The following is a 25,541-nucleotide window of genomic DNA, read 5'->3' on the forward strand; positions in this document are numbered from 1 at the left end:
ATTTGTTGATCATAGAACTATCTGTCACTACACCTGTAGTTAGCATGTCGCTATCCAGGGGAGACTGGTTACATTTGTTGTATTTTGTCTGAAAAAGAACCATCAGTGAGTTCTAGGTGAGATCAAGCTACTATTGAAATAACATCTGGAACAGAAAATCAATGGAAAATTTTGAATAAAGTTGCTGCTTGAAACTCCTCTAACAATTATTTTCCTCCATGAAAGCTCACTGACTTTATTTTTACATAAAATGTGGAATGTTTGAGTTTGGGTCTTTCTGAGTTTATAAAATTAGAGTTTCACCGTTAACATTTTTATGTTAATGGGTTGTTTGAGGGAGATGGAGAGAGCAATGAAGGGATGGCAGATGTGTTCTAGAGGTGTACAGTAAACTTGCACATTTGTATTAAAATGATATTTTGGAGAATATTGACATGTCGGTTGTTGCCAAACTCATATTAAGTTTTACATAATATGTAGCACGTCTTGCTTCCAGCAGTAGGTTTCATTGATTGCCTTTCTTTTGACATGTTTCTGACACAAGTTTTATATTGATTTTTTTTTATCATTATTTCTATCTTTATTTTATTTTTACTTCATTTACAACTCTTGTGATTTATTCCCCACTCCTTGGCTTTTACTGCTCCTTTAATTCTGCTGCTCAGCTGTCAGCCAGTAGAAACTTGATCTCCAAACTGGTAAAGATTTTCTTCTTTGTCTTCAATGCAATTTCTATGAATGGACACCTACTGACAGTGTGGGAAATCATAGCCGTATATGAAATTACTGGGGCGGTAATTATAAAGATTTAAAATTCTCATGATGCATGCTAACTAACACACAGGTGGACTGCATCACGTTTACGCAGATCATTTGTAAAGTTATCTGCTTTTAGAATTCTTCGTTGAATCTGATGTGTTGCATTTTTAGAAGCCTGGGAAAGAGAAAAATAGAAATTTACGACAAGAATACAAAAATGATGTTGGATTGCAGCCAATTGTCTTGCTGCAGCAAGAGAGATCTTTGCAAATCTTGTTCTGATTTTCTATTCTACTTTCTCAATTCAGTCCACTTTTCCTGTCACATTCTTATCTACTTTGATTTTTTGATTGTTATTTCCTGTGATTAGAGTTACAGGAAATTAAAAACTGCTGATAAAATTTGGAGTATTTGTCAGCAGAATCTTTGGCTAATGTTCTTTATCTAAACATTCTGAGCACTTCACCACTGAAGACACATTCAGGTACCGTGGGAAGCCAGAATCTCACCGCCTGGCAAAATCAAAGCCCTGTGATACACAACTGGCTTCAACACACACACAGGGGCAGACATTGGCATTTCACACACAGACATCTCAGATGTCTTTGCACCTCTAATCTCTGTCAACTATGAAATCGTCTTGTCTTTAACTCCTCTCCATCTTTGATTTGTTCTTCATTTTTCTCACCCCGCACCTCTTAACTCACACAGCTGTTGCAAACAGCTGGACATTTCTAAAGCTATCCATTTTGCAGGGACACAGCAAGGGAATTATCCAGTCTGTAGATACATCTACTCTCAAAGACACAGTCATGTGTCGGTCCTCCGTTCCCACGCAAACCAGCAGCAGTGACAAAGTTTAGCCTCAAAGAGACTGATTGGCCAAACAACAGATTGTGCACTCGCTAACACTTAGCTCCCTGTATTCCTCACTCACAAAGAATTATTTATCCAGAGTATGCATGTGGATACATGTGGCTATTGTGTCTCAAAGGGTCATATGTTCTCCTAAAGTATGAAACCAGCTCCTAAAATTTTAAGTGGAAAGGTTTGCAACCATTTTTCTGTGCATAAATTAATAGATCTCGATCTAAATGATGTGCTACAGCTCAGCTACCAAAGTGAATCTGACAAAAACCAGAAAGGCACCAAGGTTCTTGAGGGTCAGCGCACACATGTGACCCAATGTATCAAAGAACCGTATAAATCTGTCATGGAGTATGTGCTAAATGTGGTCAGTGATGCTTGTAAATATTTCTGCAGGACATAAACATGCAGAACCAGATTTAACACTGGATAGTGTTGATATAAAATGGCATGCATGCGTGCTAACACAGTAAAAGTATATACAATGGACAGAAAGCTATAAACAGGCATGCAGGGATGGTGTGTGCAGCTGTGCAATGCAATGGCATGTTGAAAACGAGAAAAAGAAGCTTCCACTATAGGCCCTGAATGCATTTAAAAGAAAGGAAAGAATGCAAGAAGACTCAAGTGTGTGCAGTCATGCGGATGATGACAGAAGCCCAATAGTTTGAATGGACTCTCCTCCCAAGAGGGTTTAGGGTGTGCAAAAACATCAGGAGGCTAATGGATGAAATGGTGGAACAAGGAGGGATGGTGAAGTGAGAAGTAAAACAGACACAAGAAGACGCACATTCACTTTAGTTTCATGATACTACAGGAGAGTCTGTGTTATTGAAAGGACGTGTATGCTAGGAGTAAAGGATGAGGGGGTCTTTATTTATGTTAAGGAAAGCATGAACAGGCTGAGAGGAGTGGGGTGCAGGGTAAAGACACTTACTGAGGCAAATAGCAGGGCCCCTCAAAGAGTAAAACCCTTCCCCAAAGCAAATGCTTCAGTTCACAGTGTCAAAGAAAGTGATCTGGATTTATAGCCAAACTGAAAGGGATCCTCTAAGGACTCAAGTAAGAATTATTGAGTATTGTCAGAGTTGAAGAATGTAACAAACTTTTACAGAAAATGTCTCCAGCAGTGATTTTTTTTAAACAAAACATATTTTCAAAATAAATCTTAATAAAAGGAATTCATTAAAAAACAATATATTCAGCAGCAAGGCTTAGAAATCAAGTCACACATCAGTTATGCAGAAATAGTCTCCTTTTGCCAGATTGGGACAACCCAGTTGTTTCCAAGAAAGTCAAAATCTATGATTGCATTGACCTGAGCTCTGAAGTAAACATTGATGCTCTGAAGTAAACATTGTCATTGTAATGTCACATGATCTTACTATGCTAGCATGTTTTCTTCCTACTCTCTTTTATTCTGTGCAATTTGGAGGAGTTTTCACTTCCCCCCTAGCAAGGAGACTGATTCTGCAGGGTGCTCAGCCTATACTGATTTCTATGATTGTGGGCCTGTTAGCACATTGGACTGCCAATTGTAGAGGCTCAGCAATAATTGATGCTACAGCCTTGACATAGAAATGATATGGAGCACATGGACACCTGACTGCAAAGTGTGTTTCACAAAATGCTTTGAATAATTGTGATTCCTGGTTTAAACTGTACCTGGGAACTCTCTAGACTTACCCAAGAGGAACTCTCTGCTGACACTGCTGAGACCACACTCTGATTGTTCAGTTTTGTGGAGGGGAAGTCTAAAGCAAAAGACAGTTTAGAGTGTGGGTTGGGTTTGGATTCAGCAATTGTCAACCTATCTAGTGGAACCACTTGCAACCAGAGAAACATGCTCATGGTCAACAGTCAAGGTAAGAAAGGGGGTTTAGAAGTGAACCTACTTTTATTTAGTCCCAACTGTCCAGAACATGTGGGAAAAAAAAGCTGCATCTCCACTTCTGCCCTACTTGGGGATTTATATCAAGATAAATCTCAAATATAGCACAAACACAACTTTTAACTATAACCCAGAAAACTAAAGTAAGATGTATTGTTATTATCAGGGGAAAGTGATGTAAGAACCCTTTAAATTTAATATGAAATCCTCTTAAAGTTATCAAATCGGGCCTTCAAATCAGGCAGAGGAAGTAAATAAAAATGATGTGAAACAGGAAGCTTCTCTCAGCGGAAAAATATTTTTTCCCCATCTTTCACTTTGACAAATACTATGAGAACAAGTCAGAGAGCAGTTGGATAAACGTTTGTGGACTGACTGGCTCAAGATGAATGACTGATAGTAAATAAGTGAATGTTAAAGATGTGTTTTATTGACAGAGAGTCTGCAATATACACCAGCTTGTGAAACAAGGAGGGGTTACAGCCCCAGGGTACACAAGTATGCAGCACACAGATAAATACAAAGGTTCCTGATGATACACATCACTCTGATGTGAAATCCAACACAAAGTAAAAAGAAAAACAAGGTTTCTTAATGGATTTTGAAGAAAGCGGAAACACAACAATGTCATCGTTCTCAGTTCCTTCTGTGTGAGTCAGCGCCTGCAAATCCAGTGGCATCATTTCACTAACACATACAGGTTAAGGCTGGCAGATCATTCCTCGAGGATTACTGCTAACAAAAAAAAAACTGACCCGCTGGTCCCTGCAGCTATAAATCAACAGGCAACGGCAGCTATCGCTGCCTGTGTGCACATAGATCCAGGACATGTTAATATGAGTTCAGTTTAAACGTACTCTCTGGTTATCTGGTAATGGAGACCCGGTGTCTGTACTACTGCAGAGGAACCACCCTGATTTCGGCCTCGACCCCGTGGGGATGTCAGAACTCACATCGATCAACAATGTGAAATAGGAAGAGAGAGGAAGTGGTAGGAAATGTCATTGTTGTACACAGTAGATAAGAAACAAAGTAAAAAAAAAAAAAAAGTGCTCAAGGAAGACTTTAAAATGCAATAACAAAATCACATGATCAAAATTCTAAACATTTTGGACTTATTTGGTAAAATTCTGGATCAGGATTATAATACGTTAAACTGAATAAATGCATGTGTGCATTCATTATTTATGCAAAAACAAAAATAAGAGCATTAAAATGCATTTTATAAGGATTATAATTGACCAAAGAGCCCCTCAGATCAGCATAATTACATAATTCATAAAAAAACAACTAAACAAATGATGTATTAGGGAGAACCAATTGTCATTTTGATTTTGTGGTTCATAAAACCAGACATTTCTTTATTTCCCTGGACTATTTTTACATCAGTGTAGAGTAAATCAACGAGATTAGATTTTGAGGCTCCGTTTCCGGGAAAGATTCTGTTGGTTTTAGAAAGAAAGCAACAGAGTATTTTAAAACAACACATCCATTACTATAAGGCAGTGTATTACCTTTTAATTTGCTATCTTATTCAATTTCTTTACAACAGAAACAAGCTCTAAATCTAATCTTATAGATCTATGTGTGATCTAAGTGTTTTCTTCATTGTGTTTAAGCAATTAATGGCAGGTGGGGATTACAAAAACATATAATGCAGAGCTAATTAGGTCGAGTCATAAAAACCTGAAGTGGGGTACAAAGTCAACAACGACACCTGTTTGTTGCAATGGGGCTTAAATGGTGAAATAATGCAGAAAGTCTGTAAAACAAGTGAGAGGTGAAATAAGGCATACTGAGAGGGATGAAAAGAAACATGAAAGTATATTTGTGGGAGACTAGAAGCACACAGGAGTGCCTATAAACAGACTGAACAAGCTGCACCTGGATTTAATGGAGAAGCACCTCAGCTTCTGCTTGTTAAGGCATTACAGTTTGAAGCAAGTGTGTGCAACAGTCTACCACATCTGTTTGTCACCTGATGAAAACAACATTATGATCAGTTATAGGGCTTGTGGCTCCACGCTCATGGTCCTAATCATATATTTCCTGTATGTAATGACAGACTGTGATCATCTGACTCTCACTGAGGAAGCCTGAAGACACGCCAGTGAGTCTGCCTGCTTGGTTACGGCACAAACCCTGCAGGTCTGGATGGCAACGGTTTGATCCGTTTCCGGATTGCAAAACATCTTAAAGTATTAATCAGACTCTTTAGTAACTCAGAAACAAGAACAGCATATCTGCAGCCCAAGAGCTGCATCTTTTATAAGACATGCGCCTTATTTTGCAATTTTGAGATCAGGAATCCAGATCCAGACCCAAATTACGCAGATTTTCCCCTGATTTATGCTGTATAATGTTATCCTGTCCTCAAGACAGACTGCGCTGAGATGGTTAAAACAAAGAGGCTCTACCCCTTTGGATGCAGAAACTGATTCACATGAAATTGGTTGCTGTGTGCTGATCCGATCTAAACACAACCCTCAGTTTTCCTCTTTAAGCCAAAACAAGTTCCAGAAATGGAAAGGGAGGAGTTCGATTGGAAATGAAGTAAGAAGCGGATTAGCCTATGAGTTGAACAGGAAATCATTGGTTGTGTTTATTGATTAAAGTCTGCAGTCTGCTTCTAATCACTGTTTTGCTGCAGCTTTTTTAAAGATTAGAGAAAAGTCTATAAGGGCAACATAGCTGAATCTAATTAGTCCACTTCATGAGCAACAAATCAATGAGAAAATAACTTTATATGATGGCAACTTAGCAAACAGCAATGCAGAGAGGTATAAAATGTGATGAATATTGTTTTATTACCTAACCATGATTAAAATGTCCCGACAACCCCCCACATCTCTGCTGTTTCTGCTGGTCTCCATGATGCTATTTGTTCTTTAATAGTCTCTAATGAAACTATGAGGCCTTCACAGAACAGCTGGACTCATTTGGAAATATTTCCCACACAGTCCGACTCATTATGTGACTTCTGAGGGCAACTGGTAGCACCAGATTCTGTTTAAGGGTAGGAGTGTAAATCAGGGCACTTTCTAATTTTATTTTGTCAAAAAAAAAAGAAGGAGAAAAACATCCACTCTTTGTTAATATATCAAATATGTGAAAATGATCCAAGCAAAAGGGTTGAATATGTTTGCCATGATTGTCTTAAGAACAGCCGTGATGCAAGCAGAGGTTATGATCCTCTTAGTTTTAGAAATGTTTTGCAGTTTTTGGGCCCAGTTTATTTTTGTTTGGGTTATTTTAACAACGGAGCAGCTGATTTGATTTCAATCTCATGCATCATGGGTTGTTTTATAATCCAATTTAGATAAAACAATTATTTTTGCTAGCTTCCAGTGCATAGTGCTGTGTTGTAAATCCAGCAGAACCTTTTCCTTGACAGCTGTGCATGTTCACCTTTCCCTTATTAAAATCTCATTTTCCTTCAGGCGGTGTCATGTTGAGTTCAGCTCAAGCCCGGATGATGGAGGGAGAACATTCCCCTTAACAAGATCTGAGGTTACCCCCCACCACCAACACTTTCTTTGCAGATCTCCTAGGGCCAACAAATCCATCTCTTCCTTGGGTATTGTGCTGCCCCCATTTATGCCTACAGCTCCTTGGCTGATTCTCCCCTTTATCCTCAACACCTAATACATGTTTATGGGGAAAATTACAGTGTAGTTATGCTAACTTGATGTAGGAAAATTAAAAAATTGCATTGTTTTCACAAACAACAAAGGTTTCAGAGGCTCTCTCTAGGCTTTTGAGGCCCAAAGCACTGCATATGGTGCTGGAAGATAAGGTAAATGGTTCTGGTTGTTACCCTTTTTACTGCTTTATATCTTGAAATCTTCAAAATTCAGACAAGGAGGGGGAGGCGAGGATGTTAAGCTAATAAACTTTAGGGATGTCTTTCTGGTGCTGTATAAAGCTGCAGCTGCCCCTGATGGTATCCGTCTTATTAGGTCATCCTAAATGTAACACTCACTCTATCATGTAAAGGCATTTAATGTTAGTGACTCTAGGTAAATATTTACTCTGGAGGGAGGAGGAGGGGCGCGTACAGTCACCATAACACAGTGTGAAAAGCTGCAGAGGGGAAACGCTTCAAACCTCTGCCTTGATTTTTAAATCGGCCAGACAGAATCTCCTCAGATTTCACCTCACTCTTCCTCCCGTTCTCCAACAGAATAACTTCTTCTCTTGTTACCCTTCTCACACACACTTTTTCATCAAAATAAACACTCCGTCCCACTCTGTCTGATTTCACAGCCAACCATCCCTAACGTAACTCATGAAATCCCCACCAAAGGCTCTTTCTTCATGCAGTCTCCCACTCCTGACGACTCATTCTGACCAGCCCCCATTTCTTCATAACTTCTGCGAATGATCCAGGGCAGATTTTCTAGAAAACAGTGCTCTCTTTCACTGCGCCACTTCCTCTACCACCCTGTGCTTAACTCATGCAAACACACACATGTGTTCACCTTTTGCCCTTCTCATTTCCTCGTAGTTCTCCACTGCAACAACGCAACAGAACAAGAAAAGCACACCAACACAACCAATGATTCCTGTGATGGGCCTAAGGCACGCCGTGTTATGACAAACACACCTAATAGATAATGGGATGTGTCACTCTTGGTCTAGCTCACCCCCTAAATTACTTACATACACACACACACATTGAGTCCATACAAGCCTGGGCAAAGAGCTGCATTCAGCACTTAAAACCCATCTGGAGGACAGATAAAAACCACCGCTCCCTGCTCAAGGAGCAGACAGAGCTAACGCAGAGGCTAAGGTTAGGTAAATATGTAACTCAATGAGCCAGGATTGGCTGTCGGCAGACCTCTTTTAGCCAAGCTGGCAACCTGAGGAGGAGACATGCTGCCAAGGCTTTAAATCTGCCTTAAAATAAGGGTAGCAACAAACAAGAGAGGACACACAGGGAGCAGGAGAGAAAGAAAGAACACGAGGAGGATGGAGGAAGAGGGGATGCCAAATTATCGTTGCAGGGAAAATGCTGAGAGCTCTTAAGTGTCAAACTGGCTCCCAATTCAAGTACCTACTTCCAGCTGATGAGAACAAGCTGCTGATATGCTGCTAGAGAGGGGAAATGTGAAAGTGTGTAGGTGTGTTTTGTTAAAACCAATCTTATCTTCTCTCTTTACACATCAACTTAAAGCAGACCTGCAGCCAGTGGAATAAATAACCCACTCATGTGTCACTCTGGGTATTTTTGTCCGTCTGATATGGACTATGTGGCTCTCTTTGTTAAGATACCTATATGTTTGGATTCAGACATTAAAAAGACTTTTTCAAAAAAAAAAAAAAAAAAGCATTCCCTCAAGCAGGGCGAATCCCGCTTCAATAACACATGTCGGGTACAAAGAGAGGAATGTGAAACCAATTTGGTCCGTGTGAATGATGTACTCTTACAAGCAGCATTATTAGATTATGACACCTCATATATTTCCTTCATATCATCTGGAAAGAGCTGGTTTGTACATCTTTCTATCCACTTTACTTTTGTTGTAGAGAAATATGTTATAAGTTTTATACTGAGGTGTGAGATTAAAAAAAGGAAAAGCAGTAGGGTGGAGATCCTAACATTTCAAATAAACAGCCTCCTAACTGTTATAAAATATGTGGAATCAGTTTTAGAAGGCTGATTTAATCAGATTGATCAACTAAGTTAGCTTCTATCCCATGCTATAGATACTCATAATGTTTGAGAAAGGACTGTTCCTCATAATGTACGGGTGGGGGTATTATGGCTAATGTATTTTTTTTATCCTACTTGTTCCATCTGTAACCAATCAGTGCTGAACATGTCCCACAGTTTTTTGGGGGCCTCTTTAAGAACCTGCAAGAGAGAGGATATTTTCCCTTTCTTCCTCTCAAACAGTCTGGGCCTAAATGGGCCGCTTGGTGTGAATCAAAAACACACATTTTTCACTCTCTGGAAGATAAACTCTCTTTCTATACTGTATTCTATATTGGTGGTCTTTTTAAGGATAATGCATTTCTTCAAGAATACATAAACTATTAAATGCTGAAAATATATTAAACTGAGAGAACAGTTAAGATATGTGAAACATGATATATATATCTTATCTTTTTGTTTCCTACATTGCAACCATTTCTACGCTTTCCACACACCAAAAGATGATTAGGAAATAGAACAAAGTCAACAGTGTGGGTGAGAATCTGTCAAAATCTTGGGTGGATGCCAAACATTACACTGCTGGGTTTATAAAACTGGAAACATATTGATATCAGTGTCTTGTCCCAAGCCAGGCTTTCCTCCTGGGCCCCACCCCCCAACACTTAAAATGCAAGGCATTGAAAGTGAGATTCTTAGATAGAACTATCATATGGACCGAAGATTTGTTAGTTCAACTTCTAACTTAATGTTCCCTTTGCTTTTTACTATCAAAGTAGCTTCATTTATAGACGTTGCAGTTGGGCCTGTTTTTACGGTGCTTTGTCCTGTTTCGCTCTTAGACAAGGCTGGGATCAGCTTTTACTGTAACTAACTGTATCTGTTCTCTTTCAGCCTTTAGACCTGATATCGTGTTCAGAGCTCATCCATACAGCTGTTTCTTCTCTAAACAGAACCACCTATGGAGCTAGTTTAGCATTACCTTTTCAAGCATTTATAGATGTGCTTCTATATTTCTTTGTCTGTCTACCTAAACTCACGCTCACACTGAGCCTGCACGTTTATTTCTGTTAAAAGGGGGTTTTACCTCTTTATTGTCATTGGATGCATGCTCATTGTAGGGGATATAAAAAAACAAAAAAACACAATGCATGCAAACAATTACTGTCGCCAAATGCTCATCAAGTAAGAGCCAATCCTGGAAAATCAATGACTGGATGTAACCAATAGCTTTCCTCAGATAGAAAACCTTTTTAACCAGTTTGTCTGGATGATTTGATTGAATTGTCTCTGTAAAGTACTTTCAGATAACGTATTGTGAATTGGCGCAATATTAATAAACTGAATTTAACTGACTCAAAAACAGCATCTTTTTTCAGTAAAGAAAAAATATAAAAGAACATAAAATGGTAATTTTTTTACAAAAATATTCATTTATATTCACACTTTTTTTGACAGGAACACAGCAATTAGTCTTTTCCATTTATGAGCATGTTGCTATGTGTCTGAGTGCACAGAATGCAAGAATAAAGTTGTTTTCAGCAAGTATTCCTAGATAGAGATAGCAGCCTCAGCATAACAATTAGATACCCGACTCCAGACAAGTTGAATGTGATGTGACACAGAAGCCTCTTCATCTTAGCCACTCTTCAGAATGAGGAAAGACTTCATTCTACAACAACATAGCTGAATCTAAATGGAACCTAAAATCTACCACAGGTATATGTTAACCTAAATAAAACAATAATATTTGTGAACCTGCTCCCAGAGTGGAAAAGGCTGAAGCCACTCGCCTCGTTGGATTATGTAAACAAAGTCAGAGTTGCCTCCCTCCGTTAACAAGCATGCGCTCATTAAAACAGCACCAACATCTGACTGGTAGTCAGGTTTCAGCAGCTTTTTAAAGCGCACTTCATGGAATAGAATAAGAATAACATCACTTCTTGGTGTGTACTCCGTGTGATGCCTGAAAATGTACACAACTTCAAAAGTTTTGGGTTTTATAACAGAGCATGTCTGCCATTTTTTTAAATATTTGTACAACTTATGTTTTCTGTTTTTTTTTTAAAGCCTGTGGTCCCAATTTGACTAGCGTCCTTCATTTGTGGTTCCCTTATGTGATTCAGCACCACATTCTGGACTTCCTTTCCTACCCAGGATAGTGATCTTACTGTGAACCTAACAGAAGGTGAAAGAAAAGGAGCTAGGAGCTACAACTGGCTGTAATAAAATATAAGAAGAAAAGAAAAGCAAAAAAAAAAAGCAATGCGACAAAAGCAGATAGTAAAACATATAAAATAGTTGGACCCTTCCATCCATCCATCCATTATCTGACATGCTTGTCCGAATTGGGGTCGCGAGGCGTGTTGGTGCCTATCTCCAGCTGTCTACGGGCAAGAGGCGGGGTACACAGGTCACCAGTCCATCGCAGGGCAAGACAGAGACAAACAGGACATACAACCATTCATGCACACACTCATACCTAAGGAGAATCTAGAGAAGCCAGTTAACCTAACAGTCATCTTTTTGGACTATGGGAGGAAGCCGGGGTACCAACGCATGCTCAGGGAGAACATGCAAACTCCATGCAGAAAGACCCTGGGCTGGGAATCGAACCCAGAACTGCCGCAAGGCAGGAGTGCTACCCACTGCTCCACTGGTTAACTTTAACCATCAAAGGCAGTTTTAAGAATAATCAGTTTCTATGTGAATCCTCAGAGGAAAAACCACCAGTGTTAAAGCTGGGAAATTATCTAGATATCAAGCACACTCTGTTGACCTTCAGCTTCTTCCTTTACATGTTCCCCTCAATCGTATGAAACACTCAATGGAGGAAAAATAAAAAAGGACATAAGACGATGATGGGAGGATAATCATTGAGGATATTAACAGCCACAATATTTAAAGAAGGGTTTTCTTTCTGGAGCCTTTAGGTTATAAAGAATTAGAAAGTCCTACCTGTGAGAAGCAGCGGCGAAACTCCCTCTCTGGCCCAGAGCACCTAAAGGGCCGATGAACTTCGCCTCCTGGGTGCCTGCCGACCTCTGCTTCCAGGTGAGAAGACATGGCTGGGTGCTGTAAGGGGTAGATGCTGCCGGTGGGAGGGGCCTGGGGTCTGAAGCCTGGGTGGGGTTCCCTCTCTGTGTGCGCTGGGTTGGGATGATGGAGAGGAGAAGTAAAAAGAGAAGAGCTTCTTGAAGATTGTGGGCGAGACTGAGAAGGAGGAGGAGGAGCGGTGACAGAGTTCCAGTCAAAACGTTGGCGGTTAAAGACGGACGGGGGCGAGGAGCGTGACGGGGAGTGTTGAGGTTGGACTCTGATCCTTCTGTGATCATGATGGGGTGTCCTGCCTGCATGCTGGCGTACGCTCTCTGTGGGAACGGGTTCCTCCTCAGCAGCAGGTGTTTCACCACCATGTTGCTCTCTGTTCTCCTCCTCTGTTCTCTCTGCCTCTCTATCAACCTCACCCCTCTCCTCATTTTCCATTGTGTCGTCTTTAACGTCAGTCAGCCCGGGATCTTCGTCTGTACTGTTAGCAGTGTGTCGAGCTTGGCGGTTGGTTCGATGCAAAGGCAGAGAGAAGGGAACCTTTCCATACCCAAACTGACCTGGACGGATGCTGGAAGCCCTGCAAAAATAATTCACAGTAGAAAAACAGAGAGCAGATGTTATTCAGTAAAGATTTACAACTATTAGATAGATAAGGTCAGAGAGAAAACAGTTTGGTGGAGTAAGCTGAATATAAACATGGATCAATCTGGATATGGTGAGAGGGCAGAGCCATGCAGCATTTGTGTGAATGATAAAAACCAGATATAATCATGTAATTAGAGAGCAGATACCAGAGGCAGAGATGGGCACAACTCCAGCCTCCATTACAGAAACCTCCAGTGGATAAACAGCCCAAACCTCAGTTCATCCCTAACAATATGCTGCACTCTGGGAAAATAATCCATCGGATCACTTCAGTCTTGTATTTTGTGATGAGATACAAATAATTTCTTTGTCTGGGAACAACGGGGCGGCTACTGTTTGCCCCAAACAAACCGCTGTTGCCACTGCCAGCTATGCAAAACTCACTTCCTTTTTGTGCAAGGGTCATTTTCCATGAATCTCTGGTTGCTTAAGTAAATGCATAAAATGTCCACTCACCAACAGCAGTGATTATTGCTGTGTAAAAAATAGGCCTGAGATTCAGGTTTATATCAAAGACATTGTTTATAATCTATTAAGAAACACTATCACATATAATGAATAGAATAATGAAGCAGAATAGATACCTGAAACATATAAGTGTGTAATGAATATGCAAACAATCTTCTAATTGGTCATTCGCAGCACATTGGGTATTTATTGTTAAAAATAAATTAGGAAAGGGGAGAGAAAGATATTTATAGAAACACATTAGGTTTAAATTATTCCTTGGTTAAAGTTATTGAAAATAAATCAGCTATTTATCTAAAACTGTGCCAAAAAGTAGGCAAAAATCGCTGGCTCCCTGTCACTGTCTGCCAGAGTTCCCTGACCAGCCCCGGAGCTGACGGCTCGGATCTGCTGCACTATAGTCGAACAAAATACCGGACAAGCCCCCTGGACATTTTTTTAGGTATGAAAAGTGGGACATGTCCAGGAAAAACAGGACGTCTGGTCACCCTACCATATCAACAATTTGATGTTTCAGTGAGTGAGTGCTTGTTGCTATGATGCGTCTTTACTCAGCAGCATCGCTTGTTGTAAACCAACCAATCAGCACACAGCTCATCTAAATATTTATTAGCATAACATAAAAGGAAGAAAACCTGTGGTTTCATTCTGGGGCTTTTAACCAGGCTTGCATTAGGGCTCATAGAACAGCAAATATGCCATTTTCAGCCCAACCAATGTTACAAACCCTATTCAGAGATCTTAAGGACCGACATCAAATACCCTATAATCATTATATGACCCCTTTAAGGGTGTACGCCCCCATCTCTTGCCAATGAATGCAAGAGATCGGAACCAGAGGGCCCCCCCCCCATGACCATGCAAAGATAAGCAGGCAAAGACAGCGATAGGATGCATGTAAAACAGCTTTAAACTCTATTCTAATTTTTTTTTTTTTTTATATAACAGCAGCTTTTAAAAAGTCATAGCTTTAGAAACAGAGTCTTGTTGTTCTGGTATTTGTGAAAGAAAAACTGAAATCTTCTGAAATCTCATTAGGCATGACCTTCAGTGGTTTCAGAGTTCATTTGCTTCAGGGCATTTCTTTACTCTGTGACCTTTTTTCTGCTTATGGCGGGGGTCACACTAATCAGTGATGGTGAGCTAGGTCATGTGGAAGGAAAAAAAACAAGAAAAAGAGAAGCACTGCTTTCAGAAATGTTGGATTATTTTAAAATCTCCAGTTTCACTAACCTCCTCGAAGGTAAACCCTCCCGACTGGTGGGGATGGAGCGCCTATTCCCGCCTCCCCCAGCCCTCGCTGTTCCTGGATTAGCTGGCCTCCTGAAGACCCGTGCAGGCGGGTTGTAACCCTGTGAGTTCATGTGATACGGTGGATGGTAAGCAGGTTCCTGGCCGACGGGGGACACTTCAGAATTGTAAAAAGGAGGCAAACTATTGCTTTGCCCCGGAACAGGAGGCCCTTCTCCTCCAGTGGGGGTGTTTCTATATAAAGGCATTCCAGGATTATGACTCCTGGAGACTGATGGTGAGCGATAAGATGGGCGTTGCCCACGGTAACGAGGGGGATAGTAAGGGCTGACAGGTGAATTAACTGGTCCCACTACGCTCCCAGGGATATAACCCGCCCAGTTAGGTGAAGCAAAGGAGATAGGAGGGGTCTGAGGAGGTGGAGGAGGGGGTAAACACTTCCTGGTCCTCTGAGACACACCCACTCCACAGGTTTGAGAGCATTCTGACCACTCCCCCCAGACAGACCACACCGCATCAATAGGCTCCGCCTCAAAAACCTGTCTGGACCTTCGACCTGCCACCTGAAAGAGAAAAAAACAAATCATATTCTGGTGGACCAGTTAACTACTTTGCATGATCTATATTTAGCTCCATCCCAAATAGAAGCATGGTTCAATTTGACAAACTGGACAGATTGAATATTATCCATGTTGGAAAAGTGGGAAAATTATCATGGATTAAAAAAAAAATTGTTTTAATTTCTATTTTCTACAATAAAAAAATATACATGGTACACAACTACTATTGTTTTGGTGTTTTAAAGATTTATCAATAAAACAATCAAATTTAACAAAAGCTATGGTTTAATTTTTATTTTACTTTATTGATGCATTCTACTGTTTTTATCTCACCCATTTCTTTATACTTTTGTTAAGGCTTGCTGTTGTTAAAGTCAATCACATGGAGACCGCCTGAATCCTGATGAGTTCTAGAAGATTTTCAAATTACAACAATAGGATGAAGGAAGCCATTCAGAACCGGCTGATTCAGGAACAGCTGTTTCAACACAGCAGCTGTTTTTTAAAGTGTATAAAACAGAAACCAGCAAAGGTCAGCATTACGTCAAAAAGAATCTTTTGATATGATGCCCTCCATCTCTTCTGTGCAGACGGCAGCCTTAAATTTAACCTTAAGAATAACAATATTTGAAAGTTCTGGCACCATTTCAGAGAAAAGAAAATCCCTATAAGCAGACGCAGAATTTCTTCTCAGTTTGCCACTGATCAACACAGTCTCATGAACATCCTTCTTCTGAGGCCAAACTATAAATCTTGAACTCTTCATCGCCTGGGCTTAAGAGCATCTCAGCCACCTGCCAGCAGCGGTTTAAGAGCCGTCGGATAAATTCCCAGCAGTTTGTGTTTGCTTAAGTCACCCACAGCAGGACTGAGAAGATCACGGCTGACCCAGTGCCGTGTTTGTGTACATGTAAGTGTGAGGGCCTGTATGTGAGAGCCAGCTGAAGGCTTTGATACCCTCCGCTGTGGTTGTAGATAAATGTTTTTTCACTCATTTCATAACCAAGCTGCTGGTTGGCAGAGAGGCAAACGTTGAAGCCGAACAAAGGTTTCCATTGAAAACAAACCAAAACCTAAATCTTTATTTACAAATACTTAAATGTTTGTGTGTACATACATGGGTGGAAACACCCAAGTAAACATTGAATGCATAAATGATTGTGGACGTGGGGACAGCCATCGTAATAAGAGTTCCTGTTGCAGTCTGGGGTAAAAATGGGGGGAGGCTGGGAGAAAAGGAAGGAGGAAGGGTGATGGAGGTAGGCTTACTGGGGTTGGATGTGAGTGAAGGGAATGAGTGCCATTAAACACACAGCTGCTGCATAACTGGAAGTATTAATGAGCTGTGAGCAGTGACCCCTGCAGAAGCCACCGCTGACCTCTGGAGCTACTGCTTAAACTCCTGCCGCAGTGTCCAAGCAGACCTGCACCAGACACAAGAGCAGCAACATTTTCTGGGACATTAAAAGGCCTGCTAACTTCCTTATTCACAGTTCTTACAATTTACTGAACGATTTACTAAGGATTTTATTGCTGCATCTCAAACTTCAAATAAGAGTTTCTCTACATTTCTGTGGAGATATCAGAAAAAAAAACTCCATGAGAAAAAAATGTAAAAGCATATTTAAGTCTAGTGGTATCTGTGATTTGAAAAAGTGAGCTTGAAAAAATTTGGAAAAACTTTGATAATCTATTCAATGTGTATAAATACTGCGCTAATAAAAGAAGGTAATCTATTTTACTTTTCCTACTTGAAGTTCAGTTTATAATTCCAGCATCATTATAAAGCTCCAGCTATTGCAGATCTCAGTAAACCTTTAAATTCCTCCTTTTGCTGGACTCTGGGTAGGTTTACAGTTCATCAAATAGAGGAAAGAAAGGCATACAAGATATATATATATATATATATATATATATATATATATATATATATATATATATATATATATATATATATATATATATATATATATATATATATATATATATATATATATATATATATATATTGGAAAAGTCATATATTTGATGAACTTTTAACATTTTTGTTGTTACAACTACTAACCTCGTGCATTTTATTGGGTTTTGTGTGTCAGATCAAAGCACAGTAAGGTATAATAAAAGGAAAAAAAGATGTCTGTGGTTAAATCAAAAATCCAAAAAGTGTGAAATGCATTTAAATGTTGCCTTCTTTTACTTAAAAAAAAAAACAAAAACAATATTTGAGATCCAGCACAACTAACTGTTTGCAGAGGATTACAGGTTTTCATTTATACAGGTGCTGGTCATAAAATTAGAATATCATGAAAAAGTAGATTGATTTCAGTAATTCCATTTAAAAAGTGAAACTTGTATATTATATTCATACATTACATACAAACTCATATATTTCAGATGTTTATTTTGTTTAATTTTGATGATTACAAATGACAACAAATGAAAATTTCAAATTCATCATATCAGAAAATTAGAATATTGTGAAAAGGTTCAAAATTGATGGCCCCTGGTGCCACACTCTAATCAGCTAATTAACTCAAACCACCTGCAAAAGCCTTTAAATGGTCTTTCAGTCTAGTTCTATAGGCTACACAATCATGGGGAAGACTGCTGACTTGACAGTTGTCCAAAAGACGACCATCGACACCTTGCACAAGGAGGGCAAGACACAAAAGGTCATCGCTAAAGAGGCTGGCTGTTCACAGAGCTCAGTGTCCAAGCACATTAATAGAGAGGCGAAGGGAAGGAAAAGATGTGGTCGAAAAAAGTGTACAAGCAAGAGAGATAACCGCACCCTGGAGAGGATTGTGAAACAAAACCCATTCAAAAATGTGGGGGAGATTCACAAAGAGTGGACTGCAGCTGGAGTGAGTGCTTCAAGAACCACCACACACAGACGTATGAAAGACATGGGTTTCTGCTGTCGCATTCCTTGTGTCAAGCCACTCTTGAACCACAGACAGCGTCAGAAGCGTCTTGCCTGGGCTAAAGAGAAACAGGACTGGACTGCTGGTGAGTGGTCCAAAGTCATGTTCTCTGATGAAAGTAAATTTTGCATTTCCTTTGGAAATCAAGGTCCCAGAGTCTGGAGGAAAAGAAGAGAGGCACTTCATCCACGTTGCTTGAAGTCCAGTGTAAAGTTTCCACAGTCAGTGATGGTTTGGGGTGCCATGTCATCTGCTGGTGTTGGTCCATTGTGTTTTCTGAGGTCCAGGGTCAACGCAGCCACATACCAGGAAGTTTTAGAGCACTTCATGCTTCCTGCAGCTGACCAACTTTTTGGAGATGCAGATTTCATTTTCCAACAGGACTTGGCACCTGCACACAGTGCCAAAGCTACCAGTACCTGGTTGAAGGACCATGGTATCCCTGTTCTTAATTGGCCAGCAAACTCTCCTGACCTTAACCCCATAGAAAATCTATGGGGTATTGTGAAGAAGAAGATGCAATACACCAGACCCAACAATTCAGAAGAGCTAAAAGCCACTATTAGAGCAACCTGGGCTATCATAACACCTGAGCAGTGCCACAGACTGATCGACTCCATGCCACGCCGCATTGCTGCAGTAATACAGGCCAAAGGAGGCCCAACTAAATACTGAGTGCTGTACATGCTCATACTTTTCATGTTCATACTTTTCAGTTGGCCAACATTTCTATAAATCCTTTGTTTTTATTGGTCTTCAGTAATATTCTAATTTTCTGATATGATGAATTTGAGATTTTCATTTGTTGTCATTTGTAATCATCAAAATTAAACAAAATAAACATCTGAAATATATGAGTTTGTATGTAATGTATGAATATAATATACAAGTTTCACTTTTTAAATGGAATTACTGAAATCAATCTACTTTTTCATGATATTCTAATTTTATGACCAGCACCTGTAAATCCAGCTTTTCTGTGAAGGCTTTAGAGGATTGTTTGATAGCATTTATGAACAGCAGTATTAGAAAGACCAAGGAATGCCTCGGACTGATCAGGACAGATCAGGAAGCCGTCGAGATTTTTAAAGAAGGGTTGACATACATCTCATAGGGTACTGTTCAATCAAAATGAGCTAAAAGAATGACCAGAGAAGCCTCTAATAGGCCAAAGGTAACTCTGGAGGAGCTGCTGAGATTCACAGCTGAGAAGGGATAATCTGTTGGCAGGACAACTATTAGTCATGCCCTCCATTTTGTGCTAAAGGGCGAATGGAAAGAGGAAAGCCACTGCTGAACAAAAGCCGGGTAGAGAATTCCTGTTTGGAGGTTGTTACAAGCCATCCAGGAACACAGCAAACATTCTTTGTTCATTAATTTTTCTGTTCAACAAATAAAATTCTATGTGACAAAAGATGCCCTGAACACACCATCTCTACAGTGAAACACATTCAAGGCAGCATTATGATGTGGGAACGAATTTGTTAAAGTGGAACAGGAACATAGGTCAGAAATAACAGAAAATGGATGGAGCTTCCCAGGTTCACCTTCCAGCAAGGCAACAAAGCGTTACTGGGTTTTACATCAAAGACTATTTATGCCTCAATAAAAGTACAGGTTTAAAGTCATCAACAATCTTTGGCATAACTTAAAAATTGCAGATGGTCTTTGTGAGGTGACTAAATTTGAAATATTTAGATATAGCAAACATTTCAGTCTATAGATTATATGACATAATTACTTTAAAAAAAAAATCTTTTAAGATCTGTTAAAACAAAGGTCCGCAGGCCAATTCCAGCCCGTTTCTGCAATTTATCTGGCTTTCAGGAAGCAAAAAAAAGATATATATTATCATAAAAAAGAGCCAAAAGTTCCTTTAAACAAAAGGGGAAAATCTGCTAAACGAATGAGAATGAAGTCTAATACCAAAGCAACGTGCTCCTTGCAAATTAAATTATGAAATAAACGTTTTATTGGTAGTGTGACCCATTATAAGAATGATAAGAAGAACATGGATGCATGGGGAGAACATTCACACTTAAAACTAAAAATGTTTTAAGTTTGCATGCTCCCTGAATCTGATTTCAACCAGTTTAATTCTAACACATTCTCTCCAGTTTCTATGGATTTCCTTACAGCAAAGATGACTTCAAATATCAACTTTACTTTTTAACTCGTTCTGTTTCCTGATTCTCCCCTAAAGCCACTGTAACCTTTAAAGATCTGCATTTAAAGCCTTGAAGCTTTTACTTTCAAGCCCCCTGCAACAAATAAAATGTTGATGCTTTAAACTTTCCAAGCATTTCTGTTTGCTTCATTATTAATAAGGTGTTCTAGTAAAGTTTATACTAGAAAAATCTGAACCTGTCCCCTGACCTCTGTCACCTTTTCACCCCACTGTTGTGACAAAGGTTGTTTTTTATTTCTTCTGACCCAACTGGATGATCTAATGACTCACCTTCCTCTTGGCAGCCTTACTGGTCACGGAGGTCGTGACCACCACAAAGCCCCACAGCACGCAGAGCCTGAGGGAGAAAAAGAGGGTGAGAGATGAGGCAGATATGGAGGCAGGATTTAAAACAACAGCAGGCTGAATAAGAACCTTTATGAGGCCAAGAGTCATTCACTGTCATGAACGTGTAATCACGGTAACGCTCACAGAGGCGTCTTTTATTCCCCATCAGCTTTCATCGCTACACATTCATGCTAAAGCAGATGTGTTGACTGACCACCCCATCACATGTTCCAGTGACCTATGTTTACTGTAAAAACCAATTATGTCACTTTGTTTCCCTTTAAAGGTGGTGTGTAGGCTATGAGAGCGGCTGGACAAAAACGTTCTTATTCTCACTGGAGGTTCATATGCAAACATCCCAACATCAATGTGTGAAATCCGAGGAGGGTTTAATAAACAAATGGAGTTTAAAGAGCAAGCGGCTTTTCCATCGGAATGCCTCTCCCAGGGTCTACACACACCCAGAGGAGATGGTTTCAACACAGACACTCAACAACCACTCAGAGATTTCAATTAGGCAGTAAAACTCATTTTGAGCACTTCTGTGTTAAAGATGCTAAAGTTCTTACATATATGGTGTTTGTTTTTAACATTTTGCCTCATTACGCTCACCAACTTTAGACTGTTTTACTTTATGAGATATGTCAACATAAATATGAAGAGAAGGAAACCCCAGCTTCCCTGACGATGTTCCAATGTTTCACCATCTAAGGTATTTGTTTCCATCTGACCAGAGCATCTTTGAGATATCTGCTAACCTCCCCACTTAATGGCTTTTGCAAAATTGACCTCATGTGGCTTTCTTTCTACAAAGACTCCCTACTTCTCATTCAGGTGTAAAGGCCAGATTAGTGCTAAACTACCTGAACAAATCTTTGCAGCTCCTCCAGAAAGGAGGAACATGTCTGCCTCTCTGAATAATGGGCTCTTCCCCTGAAGTAGGTGGTAGACCACATTCCTGTAGGTCTGTAGTTTTCTGCTTTTAATGTTATTTGCATGATGGATGTGCTCCCTGTGAGATATTCAAAGATTGGGAAATGATTTTATTTATATAACTATTAGCTTGAACTTACTCCATTATGAAATGTGAACCAGGCCTGCCACAGGTTGTGAAAATTATTTAGATCAAAACTTTGATTCTTAGGTTTTAGTCCCAATATTTCCAGCATAATTCTGTGTTGTGATGATTCTTTTTTCCCGTCGTTTTCCTTTATTTAACTCCATCCGTTTCTCCATTAAAGAACCTCATTCAAGAAAAGCGTCCCCAGAGCATGACGCTGCCACCACCATGTTTCAGATTCAGATATTGAAAGCTAGGGACATTGTTTGATATGATACAACTTCACTTATAAAGCCTTCAAAGAACAGCTACTTTTATAGTGTAGTTTTTGGCACTTGAAAGTTTTTCTTTTTAAGATTTAGCTCTGAAAGTAGAATCATTTCACTTTAATACACCTGTTTTGCTAAAATTCTAAGCTATAATTATCACAGCAAGGAAAAAAACACCGAGACAAGTGTAGTGGCAGGCAAATAAAAGTGTTTTCACAAAACGATCCTCATGGTTTTTAGATGGACGCTGCAGGAGAGAGAGAGAACCGAACCGTGGCCGCAATCAGCGCTCCACAAGCCACATGTAGGCAGAGTAATATGCGCTTTCCTCCCACTGTGGTGCACCGCCGTGGTCTCTGGAAACTTCCCCACACCACACAGTTACCCCTGAAAACCCCCCTCACACAGAGGTTCCGAGCAGAGCCCGACAGCCACACAACAGAGCCGCTCAGGCCGAAGTAAAGACCCCCTACCGGACTGCACGTTTTCCCGCACGGCGCAACAGTGGCGCATAGTAGAATAAACACAGAGAGCGAGACGTGAGGGATTTACATCAGGGGGGAAACCTTAGGAAGGAAAAAAAAATCCATCCAGAGGAGAAACGGGGATCTCCTTTCTTAAAAACGCGCCTGTAGGGAAATTCCTTTCATAAATCTCGCTCTGCGCTCTGTGCGCAACACGTCGTGCGTAAAACCAAAAACTGGAAAGTAAAGTTTTCCATCATCACCACCATAGTTCCTTTAGAGGATGCAAACGGACATGTGTCGGAGTGGAAACAGCAGCAGCAGCTGGAAAAGTTCAGGTTTTACCTGAACAGAGAACCGGACCGCATTTTCCCAGCAGGTTCCAACACACTTCTGAACCGCAGGTTATCCAATGGCTGTCCAGATTAAAGGTGCGGTTCGGTCCTGGAGGACATGTGATAAAGTTTCAGTCAGGGTTCCTTCTGCTCTCAGACTTTCTGTCCCCTTCCTTCTGTCACAGTCACTCCCGATTTCCATGGAGTGGGATGGGTTGATCTCTCTCTCTCTCTCTCTCTCTCTCTCTCTCTCTCTCTCTCTCTCTCTCTCTCTCTCTCTCTCTCTCTCTCTCTCTCTCTCTCTGGGCTGAGTTCACTTCACAACTTTGTGTCCATCCAACTGGATACGCCTGGAAGCCAGGGGGCGTGGGGGTTCGGGTTGGGAGGGCAAAAGTCACAAAGATGGACAGATTATGCAACTTTCTTTCTACATTTCCACACAGATAAGTCAAACACAACCTTTCACAGCTTCAATCCTAAATGAGTGATCACACAGCACCTTCCAGAAGTATTCAGACCCTTGGTTCACATGTATTTTACTAGGATTTCATGAGATGGGCAAACAGGTAGTCATCCATCATTGTGAGGTCCAAAGGGAAAAAAATGTATCCCTCTAAAACGTTATTGAAATAAAAATCTGAAAAGTGCAGAGTGCATTTGTATTCAGAGACATTTACTACCATGCATCTAGGTGGTCCTTTATTAAATGGAGCAGTGTGAAGGACCAATTGAATGGAAAGTTCTTAGCTTAACTTATAAAATTACCTAAATCTGCAGGAGAGCTTTATGCCCCTGTCACACCTTGACGATTTAGCCTTACGTAAGAAAAAACCTGGCAAAAATGGTGGATATAAATCATGGGTATGTTTTATATAAGTTATGAGCATGCTGAATTAAGCTGAGCTACGCTGAAACACGCTGGCACACGTCAACATATGGCAACTAGGTCAAGAAATTTTGAGCATGCTTAAGATTCCCAGACATGTGCCAACGTATGCCATATGTGGGGCATAAGTTATAGGAAAGTTATCTAATCATTGACAGACATTAAGTTTAAGTTACTCATTAGTCAAGGTGTCTAGTTTATCCTAAACCTATGAGTAACTTGTGCATAACTTATGCATAACTTATCTCCAAAGTATATCAAGGTATTTGACATGTTAGAGGGAAACAGAACATCTCGCCTGTTCAACCAGGCCAACAATTCCCCCCCCCCCCCCCCCCCCCCCCCCCCCTTCAGAGACATAGATTCCTAAGGGTCGGACCCGTTCAATTTGGACGTTTCCTAAGCCAAAACAAGGCTTTTGTTTTTGGTCCACTCTATAAAGCGTTGAACTCAACGCCATTTCTGCCATTTTGAATCAAAAATATAAGTCAGGCTGTCGTTGGAGATAAGTTCTGGACTTGTTATGAATATGCTATGTATATGCACAAATTTGAAAGCATACATAGAAAGTTCAGTGTATGCCAGCATTTTAGGAGATTCTGGGGTGTCAGCATACACTGTCTAAATGGGCAAGGTGTAACAGGGCCCTTAGCAGGTCCACAATGTGTTATGGATGAATTGCAGACTCTTGCAGCTCAGGTGAATGTATCATCATGGCAATAATCCACAAGACATGTAGGCGTAAAGAAACTTATAGAATGTATGCGGAAAGGTGATTATTCTGACAATCTGGATTGCAGTAATCCACTTTTACTATATGGTTGTAGTTTTACAATTATTATGAGTTGAGATGTATAAAATCACATTCAAAGGTTGTGTTTTTTTAATAATATTATCTATCAGCAGAGATGGGAAGTAACGAAGTACAATACTTCGTTACTGTACTCAAGTAGATTTTTCTGATATTTTTACTTTACTTTACTACTTATTTTTATGGCGACTTTTTACTTCTACTCCATACATTTTTACACAAATATCTGTACTTTCTACTCCTTACATTTTAAAAAATTGGCTCGTTACTTTAGTTTTTAATCATTTCAATGGAGTTACCGTTATTATTTTTCACATCATCAATACCAAATTCAATCTAATTGGATGGGAATCTACGTTGCATTTGACGCACCTCTACAAGATGAATCGACAGATTCGGCGGTATTCATTGGCGGCAAATCATTGCAGCTTGGTGGCGGTGGCGTTAGCATAGTAGCATGGACGACGAGATGATTGAAAATGAACACAACGGAGATCTAGTCCTATTGGCAGACATCCATTTAAAATGTAGGCAACGGCATGAAAAAAGTGGTTTCTACTTTTACTTTTATACTTTAAGTAAATTTACAAGCCTGTACTTTGTTACTTTTACTTGAGTAAAGAAGTTTAATCAGTACTTCCACTTTTACCAGAGTATTTTTTAACACAAGTATCTGTTCTTTTACTCAAGTACAGAAAGTGAGTACTTTTGCCATCTCTGTCTATCAGCACTTTCAATAAAACTATATATTTTACAAGATTTCTGGGATGATGATGAGGAAGATCTTGAAGTGGATGTTGCTTTATGGAGCCAGTGGAGGTGTTACAAAAGGGGTGCTAGTGTTTTAGAAGTGTCTTCTTTTCTGTTTTGTTTTATTAGAACTCCTGGCTGCACACCTAATTACCAAACACAGACACACATGCACAAACAAATGCACATGACATCATTCAAAGTTTAGTGTAAATTCATACACCTATTACAACCCCTCTAGATTAGGTGACACACTCCGAAGAAAAAACATCCAATTTACAGTAGCAAATTCCCTCTTATGACCACCTGTAGCCATGGAAAGACGTGCATGCTAATCAAAAACCGTAACTCCTGGAACAAAAGGTACCTCAGGCAG

General features: G+C 40.0%; 1 protein-coding gene across 1 annotated transcript in view; it reads right to left on the reverse strand.

Moving 5' to 3' along the window:
- The window catches only part of adamtsl4 (ADAMTS-like 4), a 43,072-nt gene extending 20,136 nt beyond the window's left edge, over nt 1–22,936 (reverse strand). The window contains exons 1-4 of the mRNA XM_038284291.1: nt 22,729–22,936; nt 20,534–20,600; nt 14,574–15,154; nt 12,135–12,804 (exon numbers count right to left, since the gene is read on the reverse strand). Coding sequence (XP_038140219.1) covers nt 12,135–12,804; nt 14,574–15,154; nt 20,534–20,600; nt 22,729–22,751 — 1,341 coding nt within the window. The 5' untranslated portion in view covers nt 22,752–22,936. The remainder of the gene's footprint in view (nt 1–12,134; nt 12,805–14,573; nt 15,155–20,533; nt 20,601–22,728) is intronic.
- Between the last annotated feature and the right edge of the window lie 2,605 nt (nt 22,937–25,541).

This window comes from Cyprinodon tularosa, unplaced genomic scaffold, assembly GCF_016077235.1.
Source record: "Cyprinodon tularosa strain WSP-4 unplaced genomic scaffold, ASM1607723v1 ctg2, whole genome shotgun sequence".
Taxonomy (NCBI): domain Eukaryota; kingdom Metazoa; phylum Chordata; class Actinopteri; order Cyprinodontiformes; family Cyprinodontidae; genus Cyprinodon; species Cyprinodon tularosa.